This window comes from Photinus pyralis, unplaced genomic scaffold, assembly GCF_008802855.1.
Source record: "Photinus pyralis isolate 1611_PpyrPB1 unplaced genomic scaffold, Ppyr1.3 Ppyr1.4_LG10, whole genome shotgun sequence".
In the NCBI taxonomy this organism is placed as follows: Eukaryota; Metazoa; Arthropoda; class Insecta; order Coleoptera; family Lampyridae; genus Photinus; species Photinus pyralis.
Window position 1 is genome coordinate 5,844,784 of NW_022170250.1, and position 22,802 is coordinate 5,867,585.

The 22,802-nt window shown below is 35.1% G+C and overlaps 2 protein-coding genes and 1 long non-coding RNA gene across 3 annotated transcripts in view; 1 reads left to right on the forward strand and 2 right to left on the reverse strand.

The window, feature by feature from the left end:
* Positions 1–86: 86 nt before the first annotated feature.
* LOC116160858 lies at positions 87–1,137 on the forward strand. Its single transcript, XR_004143338.1, has 2 exons — positions 87–331; positions 546–1,137. It is a non-coding gene; the product is annotated as an uncharacterized LOC116160858 (long non-coding RNA).
* Positions 900–6,796, reverse strand: LOC116160857 (40S ribosomal protein S3a). The gene is made up of 4 exons (XM_031473993.1): positions 6,640–6,796; positions 6,156–6,379; positions 5,900–6,102; positions 900–1,246 (listed from the first exon to the last, which is right to left on the reverse strand). Exons 1-4 carry the CDS (start codon positions 6,699–6,701, stop codon positions 932–934), a joined length of 804 nt encoding a protein of 267 aa, XP_031329853.1. The 5' UTR covers positions 6,702–6,796; the 3' UTR covers positions 900–931.
* Positions 6,797–10,218: 3,422 nt separating this feature from the next.
* Positions 10,219–22,802, reverse strand: part of LOC116161486 (zinc finger protein 354A-like) — a 13,159-nt gene continuing 575 nt past the window's right edge. Inside the window, exons 2-4 of the mRNA XM_031474840.1 lie at positions 21,380–22,511; positions 20,914–21,332; positions 10,219–11,836 (exon numbers count right to left, since the gene is read on the reverse strand). Of these exons, the coding sequence (XP_031330700.1) occupies positions 10,575–11,836; positions 20,914–21,332; positions 21,380–22,511 (2,813 nt within the window). The 3' untranslated portion in view covers positions 10,219–10,574. The remainder of the gene's footprint in view (positions 11,837–20,913; positions 21,333–21,379; positions 22,512–22,802) is intronic.

Consider the following 22,802-nt stretch of genomic DNA (forward strand, 5'->3'; position numbering starts at 1 on the left):
CTTTTTGTACTAAATTCACGTCTGCGCAAAACGGGATTCTAAAATTCCTTTAGTTGTAAGATGTGTTGCCTATCGGTAGGGGTTCAACATCACAACGGGTCTTTTTATTTTTAATGTACTTTGTGGATCAGAAATAAAAAATCAAGGCGGGATGACCCCATTGTTATATGTAATGTGTCACACTACGATACATCACTAATGAGATATCCGCCATAACTGTAAAGCCCATCACACAATGAAAAACATAAGGAATAGGAAATATGAAATAGTGACGTCGTAACACGCAAAACACAACAAACAAATAGCAACAGACTATGTTAACAATAACAAGGTAAAATAATGAATATAGAATACTTCTATTGTCATTGGTTCGCAATATGAAATAAGGAATAAAAATTCGACTGAACGAAATTATTATTTCATATTTCAGTGTTGGGTGCAAATCCCTAAAGATCAGTAGATTTGAAAATTGTTATTCCTTATTTGTTGGGCTTAACCCCCCCTGGGATTCGAATACCGTTCATCCACGCTAACTTTCTCCACAGCTTCGGTCAAAATCGAAAACGTAGGACGATGGGTGTATACAGAGCGTGCCATATTTTTGTTGCCGGAACGGTATCAAACACGTGACTTCTGCATTGAGGTTAAATCGAGGCAATTTTAGAAACAATGCATGGGATGTTCGCTGTGGCACAATGCCGCTTCCGGGTATTAACGTCCTTGCAAAAATCAGATTCAACAGCGACCAATAGTATTCTTAACAGCGCAGACATGTTATCTGTGGTAATAGGTGTACAGTCGGACTTTATGTAGACACAGCCAAAAGATGCTTGGTAGTCTCGACCAACCCAGCGTCTACTTTAGTCCACTCGCTAAACAAAGTATTAAAATAAATCGAAAAAACATAGAAATATTTTATTAGTTCTATAAATTACACGGACTCCTGTACAGGTGGTTCATAACCTTCAGGTCGATCTACTTTACTTCCAACTTCCGCCGGTTCAGAAGACGACGTCTTGCCTCCCTCGCCGTGTAACTCGAGCAGCTTTGACAATTCAAACCTGGGCTTCTTCAATACTTTCACCTTGCGAATGTAAACGTCGTGTAACGGATAAATTCCCTGACACGCCTTTTCAATATCCTTAGCGATAGAATCTGGCAACAACTTGTTGACGACCTCCTTCAATTCACTTCCGGTAATATCGCGGGTGATGATCTCAATCATCTTCTTCCTAATTTGACGAACCTAAAAAAAAACAGGTATGTTAGCACAATGTATCGGTCAAGAGTTACCTTGTGGAAAAGCGCACATTGGTCAGAGAACTATATATAGCTATCTTCATATGTGTATCAAAGCGAGCTGGGTGTTATCATCATTTAAGATTCAATTAAAAATGATAATACAACTGGATTAACCTGGCCATTGGAGTTATACAGGGTGTCTCAACGAATCTACTAGAAACTCAACTTCTATACTATTAGGTGTATCAAAATGAAATTTGGTATGGGTAAATGGTATGGGAAGAGAAGATTTTTTGCATATCTTTAGTTTTGGTCACATGGAACCCCAATGCTCCAATTTTTAATTTTTTGAATTTTTCCTGGGGAGCGAGATCAATCTTGCTCTACAAAAATTTGAAGACCCAGCAAATTTAAATTTTTCTGGATTTTTATTTTTGGAATTTTTGCAAATATTCCTGTTATCTCTCGAATATTTCTTAATTACTTCTTTTTTGAATTTTTGCATGAGGTTTGAGAATTTTCCAATTTTTTTAAATTGTTCCTAGTTACTAATTTTTCCCGACTTTTTGAACTTTTTCTGCTTTTGAATATTATGGTCTCTCTCTTTTTTAAATTGTTATGAATTTTTCTGATTTTTCCTGGCATTCTCAATTGTGTATAGATATTTCTGACTCTAGGAAGTGTGCCCACTTTGTGAACGTGTTATTTTTGTATTTTTTAAAAATGTTCGTAATCTCCTCTCAGAAAAACTTTTATAAGATATTTAAGAGCGATCTCCCCACTCTTCCCAAAAATCACAATTTTTTTTAAATCTGAAAAATAAAAAAAATCTGCTAAGTTAAAACAAAAAAAAATAAATAACTGTATGTTTTCCCTTCTAAAATGAGATCGATTGCCACATTCGTTACAAGCGAATTATTTTTTTAAATTCGAAAAATATAAAAAATTATTTATTTTGCTTTCCTTTTGAGTGGGAAAAATTCAGTTAAAAAATTGGCAAACTTCGATTCAAAAAATAGAATTAAGACTATAATTTCGACCCGGAATATTTGGAAAAAATTTAAAAAGTAACAAAAAATGAGCAAAAATTCGAAAAGAATTCAAAACTATGAATTTTTGTAAGATAAGATCTTTTCGCTCTCCAAGAATAATTTAAAAAAATGAAAAATCTGTAAAATTCTGATTATTAAGCACAATTGAGTCAGGAAAAATCGGTAATATTCAAAAAACTAAAAAATGAGAAAAATCGCAAAAATTTGGAGAATGTCGCACTTTCGGATATACTGGAAGTTGGTGCCAAATGCTTATTTAATTTGAATTCTAATTTTTTTTATTATTTTTCGAATTTTCTTTGATTTTGGTTTTTGGTTTTTTTTTATAATTTTTGTGCCTACAGTTTCCAAGTTTAGCAAATTTTTTATATTAAAAAAATAGGTTTTCCTTAAGTGAGAAATCTCCATAAAAAATTGAGAACGCCAGGAAAAATCATATCAATAAAGATTCAAAGCTGAAATTTTGATTTTACTTGAAACCTTTAAAAAACTTGAAAGATTTAAACTCGGAAAATTAAAAAAATTAAAAAATCCACTAAATTTGACAATCGGCAGGTGTAGACTAAAATTCCAAGTTGCATTTCTTGAGTAGAAAAAATTCAAAAAATAAAAAAATCAAAAAACTAAACACTAAAAAAAATTTTCAGAAGAGAAGAATTCGTAATACATATTTAATTCAAATTGTGTTCATTTGGGTCGGGGAACATTAAAAAAATATTCAAAAGATTTAAAAACAAAGAAAATTAAAAAAATTGTCAGGTAAAATCGGAAAAAAGGAGGAAAAAATTCACTCCTGCAAAATTTAAAAAAAAAAAGGAGAATTAAGAATTCGTAATATTAATTCGAATTCGGAGTTTTAAAAAAATATTCGAAGATTTACAAACTAAGGAAACTGGAAATTCAAAAAATTGCAAATATGAGGGTTCAATAAATTCGAAGCATTTTTTCGAATATTTTAGAATGTTTGTTTTTTCAAATTTTTAAAATTTCCTCAAATTTTTTAGATGTTAGAACTTGCTTGAGAGATACTGATTTTTTTAAATTTTTTTAGAATTGGCTACAATTTTTTTAGAATCCTTGGAATGTTAAGTGTTCATACAAAATTTCAAGTGCTTTACCCCCAGGGAAAATCACTAGAATTTTGGTGGACACTACTAGTTTTTTTAGAATTCCATTTTTTTTAAATTTTTTAGAATTGGCTAGAATTTTTTTAGAATCCTTGGAATGTTAAGTGTTCACAAAATTTAAAGTGGTTTAACCCCAGGGAATATCACTGTAGAATTTTGGTTTTCACTACTTTTTTCACTTTTTCACTATTTTCGCATATTTTTTGCCAAACGCACATGCACATGCGAATATTATTTTATGGAATGTTCAGAATTTTCTAGAAAAGCGGTTTACACCAAAAAAAAACAGAATTTTGGTGGACACTACTAGCATTTAGATTTTTTGTTTTTCTAGAATTTTTTAGGCATTTTAAAATTTTTAGAATTTTTATTGTATTTGTAAGAATGTTTTTCATCTCGAATTTTCTAGAATTTTTTCCGAATATACTCAATATTGAATTTTTTAGTGTAGAACATATGCTATTAAAATATACAAGGTGTCGTTTTCAAGACGAAGTGAGGCAAAGTTATTGGACCTACCCTTATTTTTAAATAGAACGCCCTCTATATTTTAATACAAAAAATAGCATATTAAATTCTGTTTTCACAAAAGTTTCAAGTGCATAAAAAAATCCAAAAATATTTTTGAATAAACATTGAATTTATTTATTTATTATTTGTGATACATTTTTAGAAAGAGAATTTAATATGAGAGCGTTTCCAATATAAGTATACGCGGCCAGGCAAAAAGTCAGCAGACTTAACCTCATCTTTCAAATGGAACGCCTTGTATATTTTAATTTAAAAAATAGTATATTAAATTCTGTTTTAAAACAGATACCCCACAAGAAATATTAAGATTTAAAATTTTTTTAATAGAACACCCTGTATATCATAATTTTATAATAGCACATTAAATTCCGTTTTCAAAAATATACCACACGGGATGATATTCAAAAGATTGAATAAATTTAAAAAAAATTAAACAAGTTCAAATGATTTAAAAAATATTTCAAAAAGATTTTTGATTTTTTAAAAATCTATTTTTGAATCATTGAATTTTTTGATTTATTTTTAGTGATTTAGAAAAAATAATATAATTTTTTAGATTAAATATATACCAGGTCCCGTTTTTAATATATTGTGTATACAGGGTCAGGTAAATAAGGTATCTGGAACTAACCTAAGTTTCAAATGGAATGCCCCACATATTTTAATCTAAAAATAGCATATTAAATTCCGTTTCCAAAAATATCCCACAAAGGGATATTGAAAAAAGATTTAGAAAATTGAAAACAATTCTTTAAATGAAACATCCTGTATATCTTAATTTTATAATAGCATATTAAATTTTGTTTTCAAAAATAGAGCACACAAAGGGTGAGTTTAAAGTTTGCTAAAATTTAAAAAGTTCAAATGGTTCAAAAAATCAAAAAATATTTTTGAATCATATTGAATTTTTTGATTTATTTTTCGTGATTTAGGAATGAAAATAATATCATTTTTTAGATTAAAGTATACAAGGTGCCGTTTTTAATATATGTATACAGGGTCAGGTAAATAAGGTAGCGGAACTAACCTAATTTTCAAATGGAATGTCCTGCATATTTTAATATAAAAGATAGCATATTAAATTCCGTTTCCAAAAATATCCCACAGATATTGAAAAAATTAAAAAAATTGAAAACAATTCTTTAAATGAAACACCCTGTATAACTTAATTTTATAATAGCATATTAAATTTTGTTTTCAAAAATATAGCACACAATGGGTGATATTAAAGTTTAAATGGTTCATAAAATCCAAAAATATTTAAAAAAGATTTTTGAATTTTATTTACATATTTTTGAATAAATATTAAATTTATTGTGTCATATTTTGGAGAGAATATAATATGCTATTTTTTAGATTGAAATATACAAGGTGCTATTTTCAATATAAGTATGGGTCAGGTTATCGGACCTAACGTATTATTTCAAATAAAACGCTCTGTATATTTTAACATAAAAAATAGCATATTAAATTATGTTTTCAAATAATTTTCACGTGATTAAAAAGAGTGAGGTAAAATCGCTGTAGAATTTTTTAGTATCTCGTAGAATGTTGTTAGAACTTTCTTGCATGTTCTACATTCTTTTTCGATTTTTTTCCGAATGCACATGCGCACAATGATTATTTTATACAATTTTTAGAATTTTCTCGAGTTTTTTAGAATCTCAGTGTACACAAAATGTGAAGTGGCTTACCCTGAGGGAAAATCACTGTAGAATTAAGTGCTTTTTGTCCACCACACATGTTGAAACGTATTATATATAAAATTCTACGCAGTCTGAGTGCCGAGATCTCAAACCGCCAGACGGACAGAATTCACATAAGGAAGTTGACATGTACAAAATGATTTAATAAAGGCAGAGCCACTGCAAAAATTGTAACAATCTTCCAAGCGCAGGTTAATCCAGATGAATTATCGTAAATCCCCCTAAAGAGCACACCACATACCTGAGTATGCTGAGCGTAGCAAGTTTTCTTCTGGGACAATTGATCCTTATTCGTAAAACCGATGCAGAACACCCTAAGTAAATAGTTGTCAGTCGTTTTAACATCGGCCGACGCCTCGATCAACGTCTGCCACTTTTTAACCATGGAACGTAACTTGTCGGTGGTCAAATCCATACCGTGGAAATTGGTAAGGACGGTGTTACCTAAACCGAACTCACTTTTAATCCGACCCGCACAAACCCCCCATTCCACAAACCTTGTACGTCCTCGGCGACCAGCTTAAATTTACGGAATGATCTCTCGGCGTCGTTGTCGTTCTGTAAGTCGGCGAGCGACACTTCAAAGACACGATTTTTCAGACCTTCGGAGGCGATCTTCGTTCCCTGTGTGCGGTTAACCAGAGTCTTGCCGATCTGGCGGGTCGCGAACATAGTCGGCGCCTTGACATCGTACCAGTCCTTGCGGGTGAAGGGATCGACACTGCAAACAAATTCGACCGGTTAAGTCTCGCGCGAATTGCTGGGAGGGACAAGTGCGGCCACGAGTTCGAGTCAGACACGATCAATCTTCATTAAAAATCGGAGTGAGCTGAGTAATTATCATCATTCGAAATAACATGAGGGGACACAAACATTAACCCAAAATATTTTCAATCATCCTTACTGTACGTGGTTTTGATGAATTAAATCTATTTAGATTATGGTATTTTGCGTTAGATTTAATAAAGATTTTTTACTCACATCTTCTTTTTAACACCCTTTTTGCCTCCTTTCGACAGTCCCTTATTCTTTCCAACCGCCATATTTACACAAATGAAAGAGAAGACGTGCGGGTAGTTTCTCTGCAAAACACAGATGGAGCCACAACTTGAAAAGACATGGCTACCAACCAGCAATTTGCGCCAACACACGTAGATTATTATGTATAGGCTGTGTCGTAATAAAGATACTCATCATCAAAAATAATGTCAAACGATCCGACTACGCTTCGGAAGTACTGTTTACATAAATCACGGTTTAAATGTATAGTGTCTTGCCTACATACCCATTTTTATTTGAATGACTGGTCTATGATTCAAACGCATGGACCATCCTGTTCGTAGTAATTTTTTGCTTGCACATTGGCCAGTCAACTAGAAAATGACACAAATTTCACAAAATCCATTCAAAGTCATTCACAAAATCGATTTGCAGATAATTGCGATTTAACCGTTCGAAAAGATAAAAGTTATTGAAAACGATAAATGTTTGCACTTTAATTAGACTTTGGACGATATATTGGGGAGAAGGCATTTTGGATAAATTAAGAAGAAATTTTGAGCAACAGAAAGAATACTTTGTAATGTAAACTCCACAAGCTTTACGCCAACTTAAGAAACAAACAAGGTAGCCGTTGTAGTGTACTTAGCGCCCAGGTTCTACGTTAACTTCACACTACAAGAACACGGAAATAAAGTCAACCCGGCAACGTTTAAAAATTGCCACCCGAATGACTATTCCCTCCAAAACTAAACAAGATCTCGCTTAAATTTGAAAAGTAGCACGTGATCAAACATCTAAGGCAGGACCCCCCTACGTTAGTCGTAGACAACATTTTGACCTGAAGCACAGTAGGGAAGGAACGTAAAATAAAATACTCAAATTATGAAAAATTTGTTTAATAATTATTGCTCATATTAAGATTGTGAAAGTTCGGAAATTTAAGTCGAAATAAATTACATTGCAAAAATAAACTTTGAAAATGGTAGTTCACCGAATAAAAATAGAAATAGGCTGGGAAAAACAGAACTTACCAATAAAAAAAACCACCCATCAAATTAATATCAAATTGTGTTGTAAAATTAATTGTTTGCAATGATGTGAACGCGTAACATAAAATTATAACAACACAAAAAGTAGCAGGTAAACTTTAAGAGGTAACATAATTATAGGTTCAAAACAAGTTTTGGGAATTATGGGTCAGGTAAGCAGGTACCCAGATTCTAAGAAAGAGTGAAATACACAGAATGTGACTTATCTTTGGTGCAATAAAGTCCTTTTGTTAAAAGCAAGATGGAAAATTATATGGCCTACAGTTGAAAGTCGAAGAGAATCATGGAATTAGGTGTTGTAACTCAATTTTGACTACAGTTTTTACCACCCCCGTGACTGCTTCATTCACGGAGAAAAATGGTTAGTTACAAACAACAAGTCAATACATACATCAAACGAATCGGTAATTTCCACATATTAAAATAAAATGATCAAGTAATTAATATCAATGAACATAAATTAAGCAAGCATTACACCAAAAACGTAAACAATAGCATAACGGTATCACATATGTGATTATGCATTGCGGTTCAACCAAGTAAATTTCAAAAACAAAGATTCAAACACACACAAAATATACAATGTGGCATACAAAACGCAAATACAATATAAAGAAAGTAAAAATTACTATCTGCATTAAAAAACATAAAATAACAACAAACATTAATGGAGCGACGCGTTCACGAGCATTCAAGCCATTCAATACAAGATGCCTAAAACGTCGTGCTTTTTACATGGCGTAGGCAGTTTTTCCCACCTAGAAATTGCATGGTTGCTAACTCTCAAAAATGTATGTATTGTCGTAAGTTGTATATACAGGGTGGAACTTTTCACCGTATTCATGCCTGGTACAAAAAATCTTTTTTGTTAAAAGGAACACGGAAAATTATACATGGCCTTGGAGAGCAAATCAAACGTTAACAACAAGATATGTGAAAATTAGTGAATGACACTCATATCGCGCATAGAATCTAAAGCAGTTTTTGTTGGCAGGGTCCCACCCCTGGAACGGGTAGCGTTTGGCCCTCGAGCGGGAATTCCAAGTTATAAGCATTCGTGCTGGGACTGCTCTCGACTCTCAACGATACGCTGGGAAATCCCGAACGAGGGCCCGCCATAATTTGCTACCTATCTCGGGGGCGAGATCCTGCTTAAAAAACTGTAAGAGATAGGTAGGTAGCTTAATTTGGGCAAAGTTGCGTATTGATGCTTAACAAAATGCCGTTTTGAACCTAAAAAAATTCGAAAACGAAATTTTGCAAAATCGTTTTTATTTTTTCACCGAAAGTTATTTCAAGAGATATATCAAAATAAATGACACATTATTCTACAGCACGCTAGTTTTAAATTTTAAGTTTGATGTTTCGTCTCCGGTTAACCATCATCAACTTTGATTTTTCTTATGGACGTCATTTTTACTTTTTGATACTTGATTAGAGCATTTTTTTTCTGATTTCAAAAATGAACTGCTGCGATAGTCCTTCCTGATTAATAACAAAGAATTAGGCTGATATAGCAAACGGTTTTTAAAAATTTAAAGGTATGTCTCCTACTCTGGCCACCACCACTCCGTCGGTTATGTTTGCACTGCTGTCAAATTTGTGCATAAGGTGGGTTGCATAACTGTCAGGCATAACAATGCATTTACTTACATTTAGACATTATACTTATTTCCACTTGTATTGTGCGTTTCAATGCATTTTTGCAGTCGTCTGGGCGCCTTATTTTATACATCGTTCGAGATCTCAGCATTTGATTCGTATTATTTAGTTCTTTTACTGCGTAGTGTATTTTACGTAAAATGTCAAAATCGTTATTGATAATTTTCCTTTGGAAAGCGTTCAAACGCATTAGGTACCTCCAGAAGTGAACTTCATGCATTTTTAATAATAAACTGAATGATCGATTCCTGCATTGTTTAGCAATGGCGCATCACTAACTTTCAACATTTTTTCACTATGTCTATCTATGTACTGCTTTTTTGTCGCAGTCTTTGGTTTTACTCTTTTTTTTTTTCAGTTTACTAACTGTTGACTTTCTTTTCTATTTTATCTTAACCAATCTTATTCTTTTCTTCATTTCCTTATTTGCTCTTTATGTCTTGTCAAATTTGTTTCTTACAATAACTCATGTTTGTTTTTATTTCCTCTGTTGCTATATTGTTTCAATTTGTTCTGATTCTATTGGCATTTCTTTCTTTCTTCTTTTGTTTATATTTTCATCTATCATTTTCCGCTTCTTTCTTATTTGAACTATACCATCTTTTTTGTTTTTTGTTTGGAACTGTTACTTTCATGTATAGTTTGTACTGTATGTTGTACTCTTCTTCTGGTTACCACGTTTATTTTATTCTAATTGTTACTAACTGCCTATCTGCTTACAGGAATGTTTCCATTGCAGTCATTCCGTTGATCCATTCTACTACTTCCAGAAGGGAGATATCTGAAAGACATTACACTAAATGACAGTTGAAACGGTTACTTACCTGCAAATAACAGACGCCGCAACTCTTTTGTTTGCATTTATTGGAATAATAACTAGTAGAAAAATATAAGGCTAGGGAAACATAATAGGAAATCGAAAAAGAACAGCAATCTCTTAACGAAACTAATACTAAATGCAACAATTAAACTAAAGGTAGGTACTTACAATTCAAGTTAAAACACAGAGAATCACTTTTGAGTAAGGGTCTTAACATTAGTATCAGTCTACAATTGATATTTATCACCGGTTCACTAGAACCAATATTCGTGGTCTTGCAAACTGTAAAGGCCACTGATCGTGGGCACAATACTCTCCAATTCCTGAAAGATGTCGTTATCAATGTCGCTCGACGTCGATAAGTTATCGTTGGTTGGCCAATGTCAGAGTTCGTCCGTGCCGTATTTGCAGTCCTCAACCTCGACAGTCGGTAGGATGTCAAATATGTTCCTCACTTGGTCAAAATTCATGCGCATGACCGAGTCTTGGACCATGAGCACGGTTTTTATGTTGTCGACGTCGGCCATGTCGGGTGCGTTACCGTAGTAACTGAAACCGGGTTCGGGCGGCGGCGGGGGCGAGGGTGGAGGCGGGGGAAGTGGAATGTACGTCGTCGATTTTCTGGCGGTCGGCTTCTTAGGAACGATTATTTGCGTCGTGGACTTTCGCGCGGTTTGTTTGGGGGCAACGTCGCCTAATTTCGCCTTTTTAGCCGGCGGTTCTTTCAGTTTCATCTTGAGCGATCTCAGCTTGATTTTTTGGTATTCGCCCTTATCGTTTAAGACTAATATGTTGCTTCGCAGTTCCGCGTATAGCGTGGCTCCCGTGGTCGAAGTGTGATAGGAAGGTTCCAAGTCTGGATGGTCCTTGCGCAGGTGAGTTTTCGCGTACGATGGATAGATGAAACGCTGTGGGCAGTAGCCGCATTGGACCGGTTTTGCGTGAACACGAACGTGATCTCTCATCGAGGCGTAGGTGCTCGAGAAATAATTGCACAGCTCTTGAGAGCACTTGTACAATTGTTTGTCGTTAACGATTTTTGAGGTGGTCGGTTCCGCCGATGGATCCGGTGGTATGGTTAACCTCAGGTGGGAGTGCAGCATGTTGTGATGAGCGATTAAGTCGGACTGTTGATTAAATTGAATATGACAGTACTCGCAAGTGTACTCTTTCAGGACCGATGGTGGATCGCTAATGTCAAAGCAGGTCTCCACCGAGTCATTATGGCTGTACTTATAATGCGTCCTAACCTTATCAATGTTTTTAAAGTACCGATTGCAATATTTACACTGATACCGAAACACCGAGAACAATACATCGGGATGAACGGCTTTGAAATGCGCCTTAACAACGTCGAGGTGACCGATGACGTTGCAGCGTCCGCACCGGTAGTTAAAAACCCCCTTTTTCGCCTCGGCGTCGCCATCTTCGCTTTTCGATAATGAATCGTCGGAATCGGGTATGGTGATTTTAGGCGCGATTTCGTCACTACTGCTCGTTATCGCGCCCTCATTCTTTGGATACTTGCGTTTGCGGGCGATCGGCATAATCGTTGGCGTACTCGGAGTGGGCATCGTTACGATGAGCGATTCCATGTTGGGATGTGCACGTTTCGCGTGTTGGATTATCTCGTAGTTTGTGACACCTGAAAAATATGCAAATTACAACTCGCGAATAGTCAGACGCCATCAACTGACAGGGCAGCCGCTTCTAGATCCGCAACTGTGACCTATAGATTCAAAGACACCAGGCATATTACACCCGAAAGGTCCGTCCGACTCTCTTCAAAAACATTCACCGGATTAATCCCTACCTATCGTTTTTGAATTGATTAACACCCTTTCAAAATGGCGCCTAACAATTGAGTCAACCATTTTCGGAACACGTGACCCGGTCACTGCGTCAATGACAATTACGAATTTTCCACCAAATCTTTGAATATAAAATTAGAAAGAAGTCTAAGTAAATGGGAACTTGTGGTTCCGTGGCAATATACCTAATCGGTTTTAGAGGGAATATTAGGCTACGAATTGCGTTTGCACTGAAGATTTCAATACTGTATTCTTTTGTTGGTACTTATAATTAATTATAATTAATTTATTTATAATACAGGGTGTTTTTTTGGGAGCTCTAGTTAAACGTTTCTGGGAAAGTAAAATAGGTAGGTTTTTGAAAATTTGAACTTAGGAGTTACTCTGAAGGCCGAATCGATGTAAAATATTTTCAAAATGGCCGCACTTCCGGAAACACCGGAAGTAGATAGTAACTTCGTTATTTTAAATGGCAACCCCTATTTTTTATTGCATTTTTGGATTCTAAGTGAAATTTCAACTCTTTTGATACCCATATGTCGATATCTGCCACTTATGGTTTTTAAGTTATTTTGATTTTAAGAAAAAAAATGGCGGATGCAGACGGTACTTTGATAATTGATTACTTGAAAACGGTTGTAGTCAAGGCAACCCATTTTTATCAGTGTATAGAGAATGAATGGGGTTTTCTTTTAATGTACTTAAAAAAAAGTTAAGTTGCGTACAACCGCACCTATGGAGGTCCAAATTTAAGAAACTTTAAAGTCTATAAACTCAGTTTTTTAAAATGGAATGACCCTGTTCTTACTATTGCATGAGATAGAGAATCGAAATTGGCATATTTTGATATTACATGTTCCTATAGCTATCTTTAACAGTTTCTGACTTATTCCCATTTTATTGAATTGACACTATTTTTTTCGAATTTTCTTTTTAGTAGTCGGCCATGATTTTAAAACAATCGAATTTTAAACAAATCTAGTGACACTAATCCGTCACCTACCTGTTATAGGTGAACATAGGTTTTTCAAAAATCGAAAAATGACTCGGAGTGGTTTCATCTATTTTGGAATTTAATAAATTGTTATTTATCGTAAAATGGACAGAATCGCGACACGTGGTTGCCGTACATTCATTCGAACACTGGAACGAAATTGTATCAATTTTGGAAATGTTGTACCCCCAAATGCACTACAAACCGTTGAAGCACAAGTGATACAAAGCTCTACAACAGAATATTTAAGAGAATGAATTGAATTGCAAATGCAAGATTAACAAAATATATTCAATGCAAAATATAAAAAACTTCGTTGAAACATTTTTGGTATGGAATTGTTGCTAGAACAGATATCGCATTACCTCTCTTAATTTCCAGACTTATACGTTGTTTAAGAAATTCAGTTGAACGACTGTATAGATTTTTCAAAAATTTTCCATCCTATATCCTTAACAAAAAACTTATTTATTAATGAATTAATTAGGCTACAATAAATGATATTAACGAATCCATTCCTTGATTTGTTTAAAATTCGATTGTTCTAAAATCATGGCCAACTACTAAAAAGAAAATGCGAAACAAATCGCATCAATTTCTAGATCAATTCAATGAAATGGGAATAAATCAGAAACTGTTAAAGATAGCTATAGGAACATGTAATATCAAAATATGCCAATTTCGATTCTCTATCTCATGCAATAATAAGAACAGGGTCGTTCCATTTAAAAAAACTGAGTTTATAGACTTTAAAGTTTCTTAAATTTGGATCTCCATAGGTGCGGTTGTACGCAACTTAACTTTTTTTTAAGTACACTAAATGAAAGCCCTATTCATTCTTTATGCACTGATAAAAATGGGTTGCCATGACTACAACCGTTTTCAAGTAATCAATTATCAAGGTACCATCTGCATCCGCAATTTTTTTTCTTAAAGTCAAAATAACTTAAAAACCATAAATCGCAGATATCGACATATGGGTATCAAAAGAATTGAAATTTCACGTAGAATCCAAAAATGCAATAAAAAATGCGGGTTTGCATTTAAAATAACGAAGTTACTATCTACTTCCGGTGTTTCCGGAAGGGCGACCATTTTGAAAATATTTTACATCGATTCGGCCTTCAGAGTAACTCCTAAGTTCAAATTTTCAAAAACCTACCCATTTTACTTTCCCAGAAACGTTTAACTAAAGCTCCCAAAAAAACACCCTGTATAATATAAATTAAAACGCTGCCGATACCAATTGGGATACACAAAATTTTGTAGAACAAAAATTGGAGATAATTAAATGCACTACAAAAAAGTCCGGGACGGCATATATCTATTTTTAATCGTTTAGCCATATCAACCATTTAAAGTTGCGCATCCTGATTCCGTTGACATTCATAGTATCTTTGATTGCTTATCATATATTAAGGGTTGAAGATACATATATGCCATCCCGGACTTTTTTGTAGGAAATTAAATTCTCTACAATTTATCTTTTATAACTTTTTTTGTATCTCTTTTTGTTTTCTCAGCGTTTGTAAAAAAATGTACGCACATCTTAATACGACTCGAACCCTTGACCTGCATTTTGTTATAACTTCGGTGCTTTTGGGGGTTCCAGTTGGGATGATCGAAGCGTTGTAAAAATTGAAACTGTCGTTATTTTTTTGACATTCTGCTCAAAGCGCAAGGGAAATATGCCGAAAATGGGAAATGAAAAAAATGATAAGTTCTTATTTTTATTGTTAGTGCAATTCACTTATTATCGAGATCCTTGTGAGTATATAATTTGGTCTCTGTCCATCTGTCCGTTAGCACGAAATCTCGAAAACCAATGAGACGATTAAGATGAAATTTGGGTGGATTCTTTATCAAATTTGTAGATCAGAGTTCGTGAATTGGCACTGTAGCCCAAAAATAAGGAAGGCCTTTTTGACATCTCCGTGAGTTATGAACTGAATTGTATGAAATTCAATATGGGCATAGCTTTAGCAATATATACGTAATGGCAAAAGTTGAGCCTAATCGATTCAAAATTCATAGTGCTCTTTTGGTAGATCGCCATTTATGAACCGAATTGCAAACTTTTTTATTTATAAATGTATTTAAATGACATTTGATACATATGCACTTGGAATAAAAGCAAATGTAACGCAATTTGCAAAATTTGGTTTTGCGCATGCGCAGTGCCAACTATCTTATTTATTTATTAACATAATAGGTTACCCCAATAACAATATTCATGTATTGTTAATTAAAAAAAAACTATTCGAAAACATAAAGAATATAAAAATATACGTTAAGCTTATTAAACTAAAAAAACAAGAAATAAAAAATTTAAAAAATGCTGTGAACAATTTTTTACAGTCCTTGGATATTGTCACACGATCTTGCAAACTGTCTTAGGGACATATAAAAAATATCTATGGTGTTCTTCCATAAACGCCCACTATTATAGAAGGCATTTTTGAAATTTTATACATATATATGCACTTGGAATAAAAGCAAATCTAACACCAGGTTCAATTTGGTTTTGCACATACTATAGCCATACCCAAGAGCTCGTTTGCTATATTTTTTACACAGTTATTTTTACCCATACTAATAATACACAATCAGAAGGGCGCGAAGCCCTATAATTTATCAAAAGTTGAGCTGCTTGTCATTTCACTCAACAAAACCAAGTGTACTCTTATGTAAAAACATCCGCTGGATCCGAAAATCATAATCCCCTGGCCGGAAACCCCCGAAATATATTGTTATACACAAAAAATGAAGAAAAAAATGGGAAAATGTTATTTTTCGCATTTGACTGCAATTATCTCGTTAACTATTGAAAAATGAAGAGAAGTGATATTTTTTATGAACTTTTCCATTTTTTTCCGGTGAGGTATTCAAGTGAATTTGTTTAGAATCGAATTGTCTATGTAGACCATACATTTAGTATGGAACGTTCATTCTTAATTGTTATTGTTTTTAATGGAGAAATATAAAAAACGCATTTCCGAAAATTAACAATCTGTTATTACTGAGTAAAATTCATCCGATCTTTTTGAAAATCCGTATTTGGTCCCTTGTTTTGACAACAAAACAATACGACAAACCCGATTACCGTAGGTATCATAGCCATTGATTAAATAAACAAACAAATTGGGTAACTCCCATAGAGTTCTAAATTTTTGTACAGATGGTGGAACTCCAAAGCAACCTTTTCCAAAAGTTGTCTCGATGATTTTTGCAAATTGACGGACGGATTTCGACGTATTTTGTTTTAATGTATATTTTCCGAGAGGTTTCTGTTCGCCTATTATGGCGTTACATTTCTTGTTATATTTGGGAAATTATTCCATTAAAATTCTTCGGATTTTGAAAAAAAATTTGCAAGTCCGTCGATTTGCAAGAATCATCGGGACAATTGTTGGAAACGGTTTGCTTAGGGTTCCACTAGCGGAAAGTATTGGGGGAGAATCTGGGAGTCCCCACTTTGGAAGACAAAGCATGGTTTTTTTAATTTGTGTTTTTAATTAATCAATGACTATAATATCTACGGTGATCGGATGATCGTTTGCCGTATTGTTCTGTTATCAAGCTACGGATAATATAAAAGAGAGCATGAATTTTGCTTAGTAACAGATTGTTAATTTTGGGGATTACTTTTTTTATACAGGGTGTTCCTAAAAGGTCTGTACAACGCGCTACCAGGAGTTCTTGGTATCAAAATAGGACGATTTAACCCAACTTACCTCTGTCCAAAAATGCTTCGGTAAGGCGCTATCTACCGCCAAAGATTTAAAAAAAAAATCGTTATTGTTATTTTATCGGAAAATGGTTTTGCCGATTAAAATGAAATTCGGGATGTGAATGTCTAATGTAAAAAGGGTCTTTGTGATATCATCGTTTTGATTGTAGTTGCTATGTAGGTGGTAAAATACTGACCATCCACATCTGAAGAGGTCTAAAACTTTTTAACTACTATTTTGACAGTTCTGAAGTTTTAGACACTGATAGACAGTTTACTTGCAAGCATTTTTTGTCTCTTGATGAATATCGCTATCTGTGATGGTTTACGGAAAAAAAAAATTTAGGCATGATGAATGGCATGCACCATACATGCGATTGTTCCTCAAAAAATCAGAAGATGGCTGTGAAACCTTAAAGTGGCGTAACGTTTGTTTGTTGTTTCTTCAACTTTAACAATTTACGTTTTGATTGAAGACTTAAAATTTCATTGTTAAAATTGTAATGTGGCCTTTCAATACAGTAACGCAGAGTTAACTGATATGCTATTAGTGTTTGGATACTGTCGTGGAAATGGTCGCCAATGCGTCAGAGAGTATACTTACAGGTTTCCAAATCGTCGTGTACCAAACCATCAAACGTTTGCGGCTGTTGAAAGACGTCTTCTTGCTTGCACTTATGGTTTTTGAGGAACAATCGCATGTATGGTGCATGCCATTCATCATGCCTAAATTTTTTTTTTCCGTAAACCATCACAGATAGCGATATTCATCAAGAGACAAAAAATGCTTACAAGTAAACTGTCTATCAGTGTCTAAAAATTCAGAACCGTCAAAATAGTAGTTAAACAGTTTTAGAACTCTTCAGATGTGGATGGTCAGTATTTTACCACCTACATAGCAACTACAATCAAAACGATGATATCACAAAGACCCTTTTTACATTAGACATTCACATCCCGAATTTCATTTTAATCGGCAAAACCATTTTCCGATAAAATAAAAATAACGATTTTTTTTTTTAAATCTTTGGCGGTAGATAGCGCCTTACCGAAGCACTTTTGGATAGAGGTAAGTTGGGTTAAATCGTCCTATTTTGATACCAAGAACCCCTGGTAGCGCGTTGTACAGACCTTTTAGGAACACCCTGTATATTTCCATAAAAAAAAAAAAGCTTTTGAAAATGTACGTTACCAATTGTATCTTATAGAAAATTCAATTCTAAACAAATTCATTTGAAGTTAAATGCAAAAAAGACGAAATTTTCCCATTCTTTCTTCGTTTTTTACGTTTTATAACAATTATACAGGGCCCTATAACACTGCGTCGGTCTTTCCTAGTTCATATTTGGTAAAAAAAATAGCAAAAAATCTTTTGTGCAAATGTCAACTATAGAAGGTTGTGCATCTACAGAAATTATTTTTGAATGTACAGAGTGTCTCATCTTTACGGTGTCAATACACAGTTGATTTTTTTAAATGGAACAGCCTGTCTATTTTTAGCTAATTCGATGTCATTTTTTTACCTCTGCAAGACAAATTATTAATTTGTTTCAAATAATTCTCTAACCAGCCCCACTTTGATAAATCGTAGCGACTTTGATTTTAAAGTTAAGAAATACATTTGATCAATAATTTTAATCTGAATAAAAGGGAACACTTTGGTAATGAGAAAGGTGAATTTATTAATACAGGGTGTTTACAAAAAAAATTGTAAAATTTCTAGATTTCAAAAAGTGCTATAACTATTTTTATTCAAATGGAACTGCCACTATTTTGTTTCTCTATTCGATGGTCTGTTTGGCGCTCTTCAATTCTTAGAAGGAATATCATGTGCCTAAACCCAGTAGTTTTTAGGTTATTCAATATTTTTCACTAAACAGTTACGCACTAACGAATTCAATGTTTATAAACAGGAGTAAACCATGATAATAAAAAACCAAAGAATGCCAAATAGTAAACAAGGGCCATAAATAATTGTTTGCTGCAAGTGTAGGTACTCATTATTTCCTAGTAAAATAAGATTTTTTAAAAAGACTAGTTCGAAATTCTCTTTAGCGCATTTCCACAAAAATAAAAAAAAAATGCGCTATTGTGGCCACTTTGTCCGTCCGTCCGTCCGTCCGCTCGTTTTGCGACCTACTAGTTTCTTTTATCTTAAGAGCTATTGTTCTACTTTTTTCGCTATTTGGTTCGTTATGGTGTCGAGTCTTGTACCAAGGAAGGAAATTTTTCTGTACCGCTTACAAAAAAAGTTATTGTAAAAAAAAACAAAAAACCGTTTTTTACATGTTCCATAATTTTACACTTTTGCCGTTTATTAACGATCCTAGAGATCGTTTATAATTTTGCATTGCTATCTGTCGTCTGTCTGTTGGTCTGTCCGTCTGTTCCTTTGTCTGTCTGTCCATCTATCTGTCCGTGTGAACGATAACTTTGTTTAGAAATGTTCGATCGTTTTTACATCTCCGTTAGTTATGAACTGAATTGCATGAAATTCAATATGGGCATAGCTTTAGCCATATAATACGCAACGCCAAAAGTTGAATCGAATCGATTCAAAATTCACAGTGCCCTTTTCGCATCTCGACCATTTATAAACCGAATTGCAACATTTTTTACTTATAAAAGCATTTGAATGAAATTTGATACATAGGCACTTGGAATAAAGGAAAATCTAGGGCCAGTTTCAAAATTTTATTTTGCGCATGCGCAGTGCCAACTTTTTTATCTATGGAACCATTTAAGTGAAATTTGATACTTAGGCGCTTGGGACAAAGGAAAATCTAACATTAGTTTTAAAATTTAGGTTTGCGCATGCGCAGTTCCAACTTTCTTATTTAGAAAAGCATTGAAATGAAATTCTTCTCATAAACTGACATTGAAGTAGCACAACAAAAATGGATTGCCCATGTGCAACGCTATCTTTCATATTTGTGGCCGGATTTTTACGATTTTATAAAAGTTGCATATTACAAATGGGAAATGAATGCAAGTGGAAATGCGCTTTATGTAAATCGTTTACGATTACTTTTTAACTTGTTTTTAATTAATCTTATTTTAATACGAAATAAGGGAGCACGTTAATTGCAGCAGATAATTTACTTGTGACACGCTTACTTACTGGAGTTCTTTTGTTTTCTATTATCACGGCTTACTCGATCCTGTTTATAAACATGTAATTCATTAGTGTTTTGTGAAAAATATTAAATAACCTAAAAACTAGGGGGTTTACGCACAGGACACTTATAAAAATGATTGTTATATGATAAGCGTTCAAAGATATTATTGATACCAACGAGGACACTAGGTACAACTTTAAATGGTTGGTATGGCTAAACGATTAAAGATAGATATATACCGTCGCGGACTTTTTTTTATAGTAAATTAATTGTCTACAATTTTTGTTCTATGAAATTTTCTGTGTCTAAATTGGTATTTGCAGCGTTTTCAATTATGTACGCGCGCCTATTATCAACATAAGAGTACGGTAACAAATCAATGAGTGCAAGTGGGATAGTTCAGCCTGTCTTTGTCCTACAGAGAAAACGCTCCGTAAGAAGGAAGAGTAGTGACTGCCTTCGGAAAGCGCGCATATAAATCCAAAGGTACTTTTCACATTCGTTTCGTGGCTCCATCTATCGCTCAAGGTACTTTTAGAGACCCACGCGAAAGTACATGCTTAGACGTCTTCCTAATTTTATATTCAAAGCCCAAATCTAAACTGACTAAAATTTTTGAAATTATCAAACCTATAATACGATCACCCTGTATGCTTTCTCTATCAAATTATAGCAATGCGCATCCAGTATACAAAAATTACATTGGTGGAAGGCGTGATTTTAATTAGATTTGGTAGTTGGTGGTTTTAGGGGCGGTTTCTTCTAAGGGTCTGGAGTTTTGAGAATAGTCAAACTAGTTTCTAGGGATGTGATTGGTAAACGACTGGTCGAATTTGTATTTTGTACAACTTGGGGAAAATTTACACATACACCGCTGCATAGCAGACATGAACGAAAGTAGGTCAGGAAATAAGAGCGATAACAACGGGTACATTATCGAGATGAAACGTTGGTTAAGTAGTGTACGAGGGGTTATCAGCAGACGAGGTTAGACTTTCTAAGAGTTATCACGGACGAGCTGTTTTTCTCAGGAATGAAGGAGAAATAAAAAATTTCGAAAAAACTTACCTTCAAAGTCGCAATGTCCGCACCTCAACGGTTTCTGCAGCCAATGGCGTCGCTCGTGCTTGCGCATATCGCTCGCCGCCCTGCAGCTATACGAACAATGCTGACACTGCTGGATCACTTTCGATCTACCCAACGTACTCGACGAATCGGCGGCGTTTATTTCCGTCGTGACCTGCCTCTTCGGCGAGTCCTCGGTTTTAATCACGTCGTGAACGGTCGTACTCGAGACGGTCGCCATGCTCTCGTTCTCCTCCATTATGCGAGATTGGACGGCGAGCACCTTACGTACCCAGTCCTCGATTAGCGGGGCGGGAGTCATAGGGTAGATCGCCTCGGGCAGTCCCTGATGTTTGCGTCCCGAGTGTCTCTTAAGGAACTTGTAACTGATGCCGGTGAGTTTACAAATTGTACAGACGAACCTGAAATTTGACGTTGAGTGCGCATGCGCGTCACACTGAGAGCTTACTTGTGATAGTCGTGATGCTTATAAAGATGGTTCTTGATGTCTTCTTCTTTTTTGGTTTTGAATGAGTTACAAATTGGGCACAAGTACTGTCGATTGCGGGGCACGCCAAACGGTCCGTAAGAGGCGCACGACAAGTTCGCATTTTTCAAAGTCGTTATGTCCATGCTCATGAGATCCTCAAGCGTGTATCCGGAACTGCCCACCTTGTCCTGATCCGATTGGGAAGCGGACTCGGAGAGGACCGGCTGCTTTTCGGAGACCTTCGGCTTTTCGTCAATCACTAGGACGTCGTCGTCTTCGATTTCGATTACTTCAACGTCGCCCACCTTAATAATCAGCTCCAATTTCTTCTCCTTGAGAGTTTTCGGTTTTTTCGACGGCGTGGTCGCGATCTTCTTAATTTCGGCCTTGTCATCGAATTTAAGCGGCGACTTTTTCGACGGCTTGCTAGTCTCCTCCACGATGGGAATGCCGCGAATGTACTTCAACTTGGTCTTCTCGCGCTGCCATATCGGCGTCGTGTCGAACATGCTCAGCTCGGCGATGTTTTTCAAGGCGGGAATCGCCTCCTCCTCGTAATAGGCGTCGATGACGTCCACGTTTCGACCCGGATGCTCCGTTTGGAAGTGGTCGGCGAAATTCGACTTCGTACTGGTCCTATACTGACATAAGGCACATTTGAATTGGGTGTCCAGTTCGTGTTTGTTGTGGGCGTGAGTGACGATTTCGGTTTTCGTGCTGCAGCGATACTTGCACATGCCGCATCGCCACGGTTTCGCCTCCTTGACGTCCTCCTGGACGTGGTGGTGGTGGTGCGTGGCCTCTTCGGGTTCGTGGTCCATCTCGCGTATGATTATTACCAAGGGTGTATTGTTTGGGTGCTTATCTAAAACGTGTCGGTCGACTTTGTGCTTCAAGTTGTGCAAAAATTTGCAGTAGCTGCACTTGTACAGGTTTAAGTCGTGCAGACGGAAATGCTTCAAAATTTGGTCGATGTTAATCACACCTTTTGCTTTGTGCAAAACTTCGTTGCAATGAATACATTTGTAAGATGTTTCGTCGCTATGTAAAGCCTGCAGATGCGATCTATAAAATGATATGGTAATATTAATATGGTGACACTCGATTCCAGCTATTAGTCAGACTTAGTGATAAAGTGCAGACAATATAAATATCAAATTCATTGCCACAAAATATATTGAATACACATAAAATTTCGCCGACTTGAAAAATTCGCAGCACCGAAAAAAAACGAACAAAGATAGAGAAGTATTGCTTGATTTTACCCCCCCCCCTCATATTTCGGTAGTGCAAGGTCAAATTTTGGTAGTTGGCCCGGGGTACCACCCCAACGTGCGTTGTTTGTTTGTCAAAGGGAACAGGAGAACGAGATCAACTTTAGCTAAAATAGCCATGTGGTACA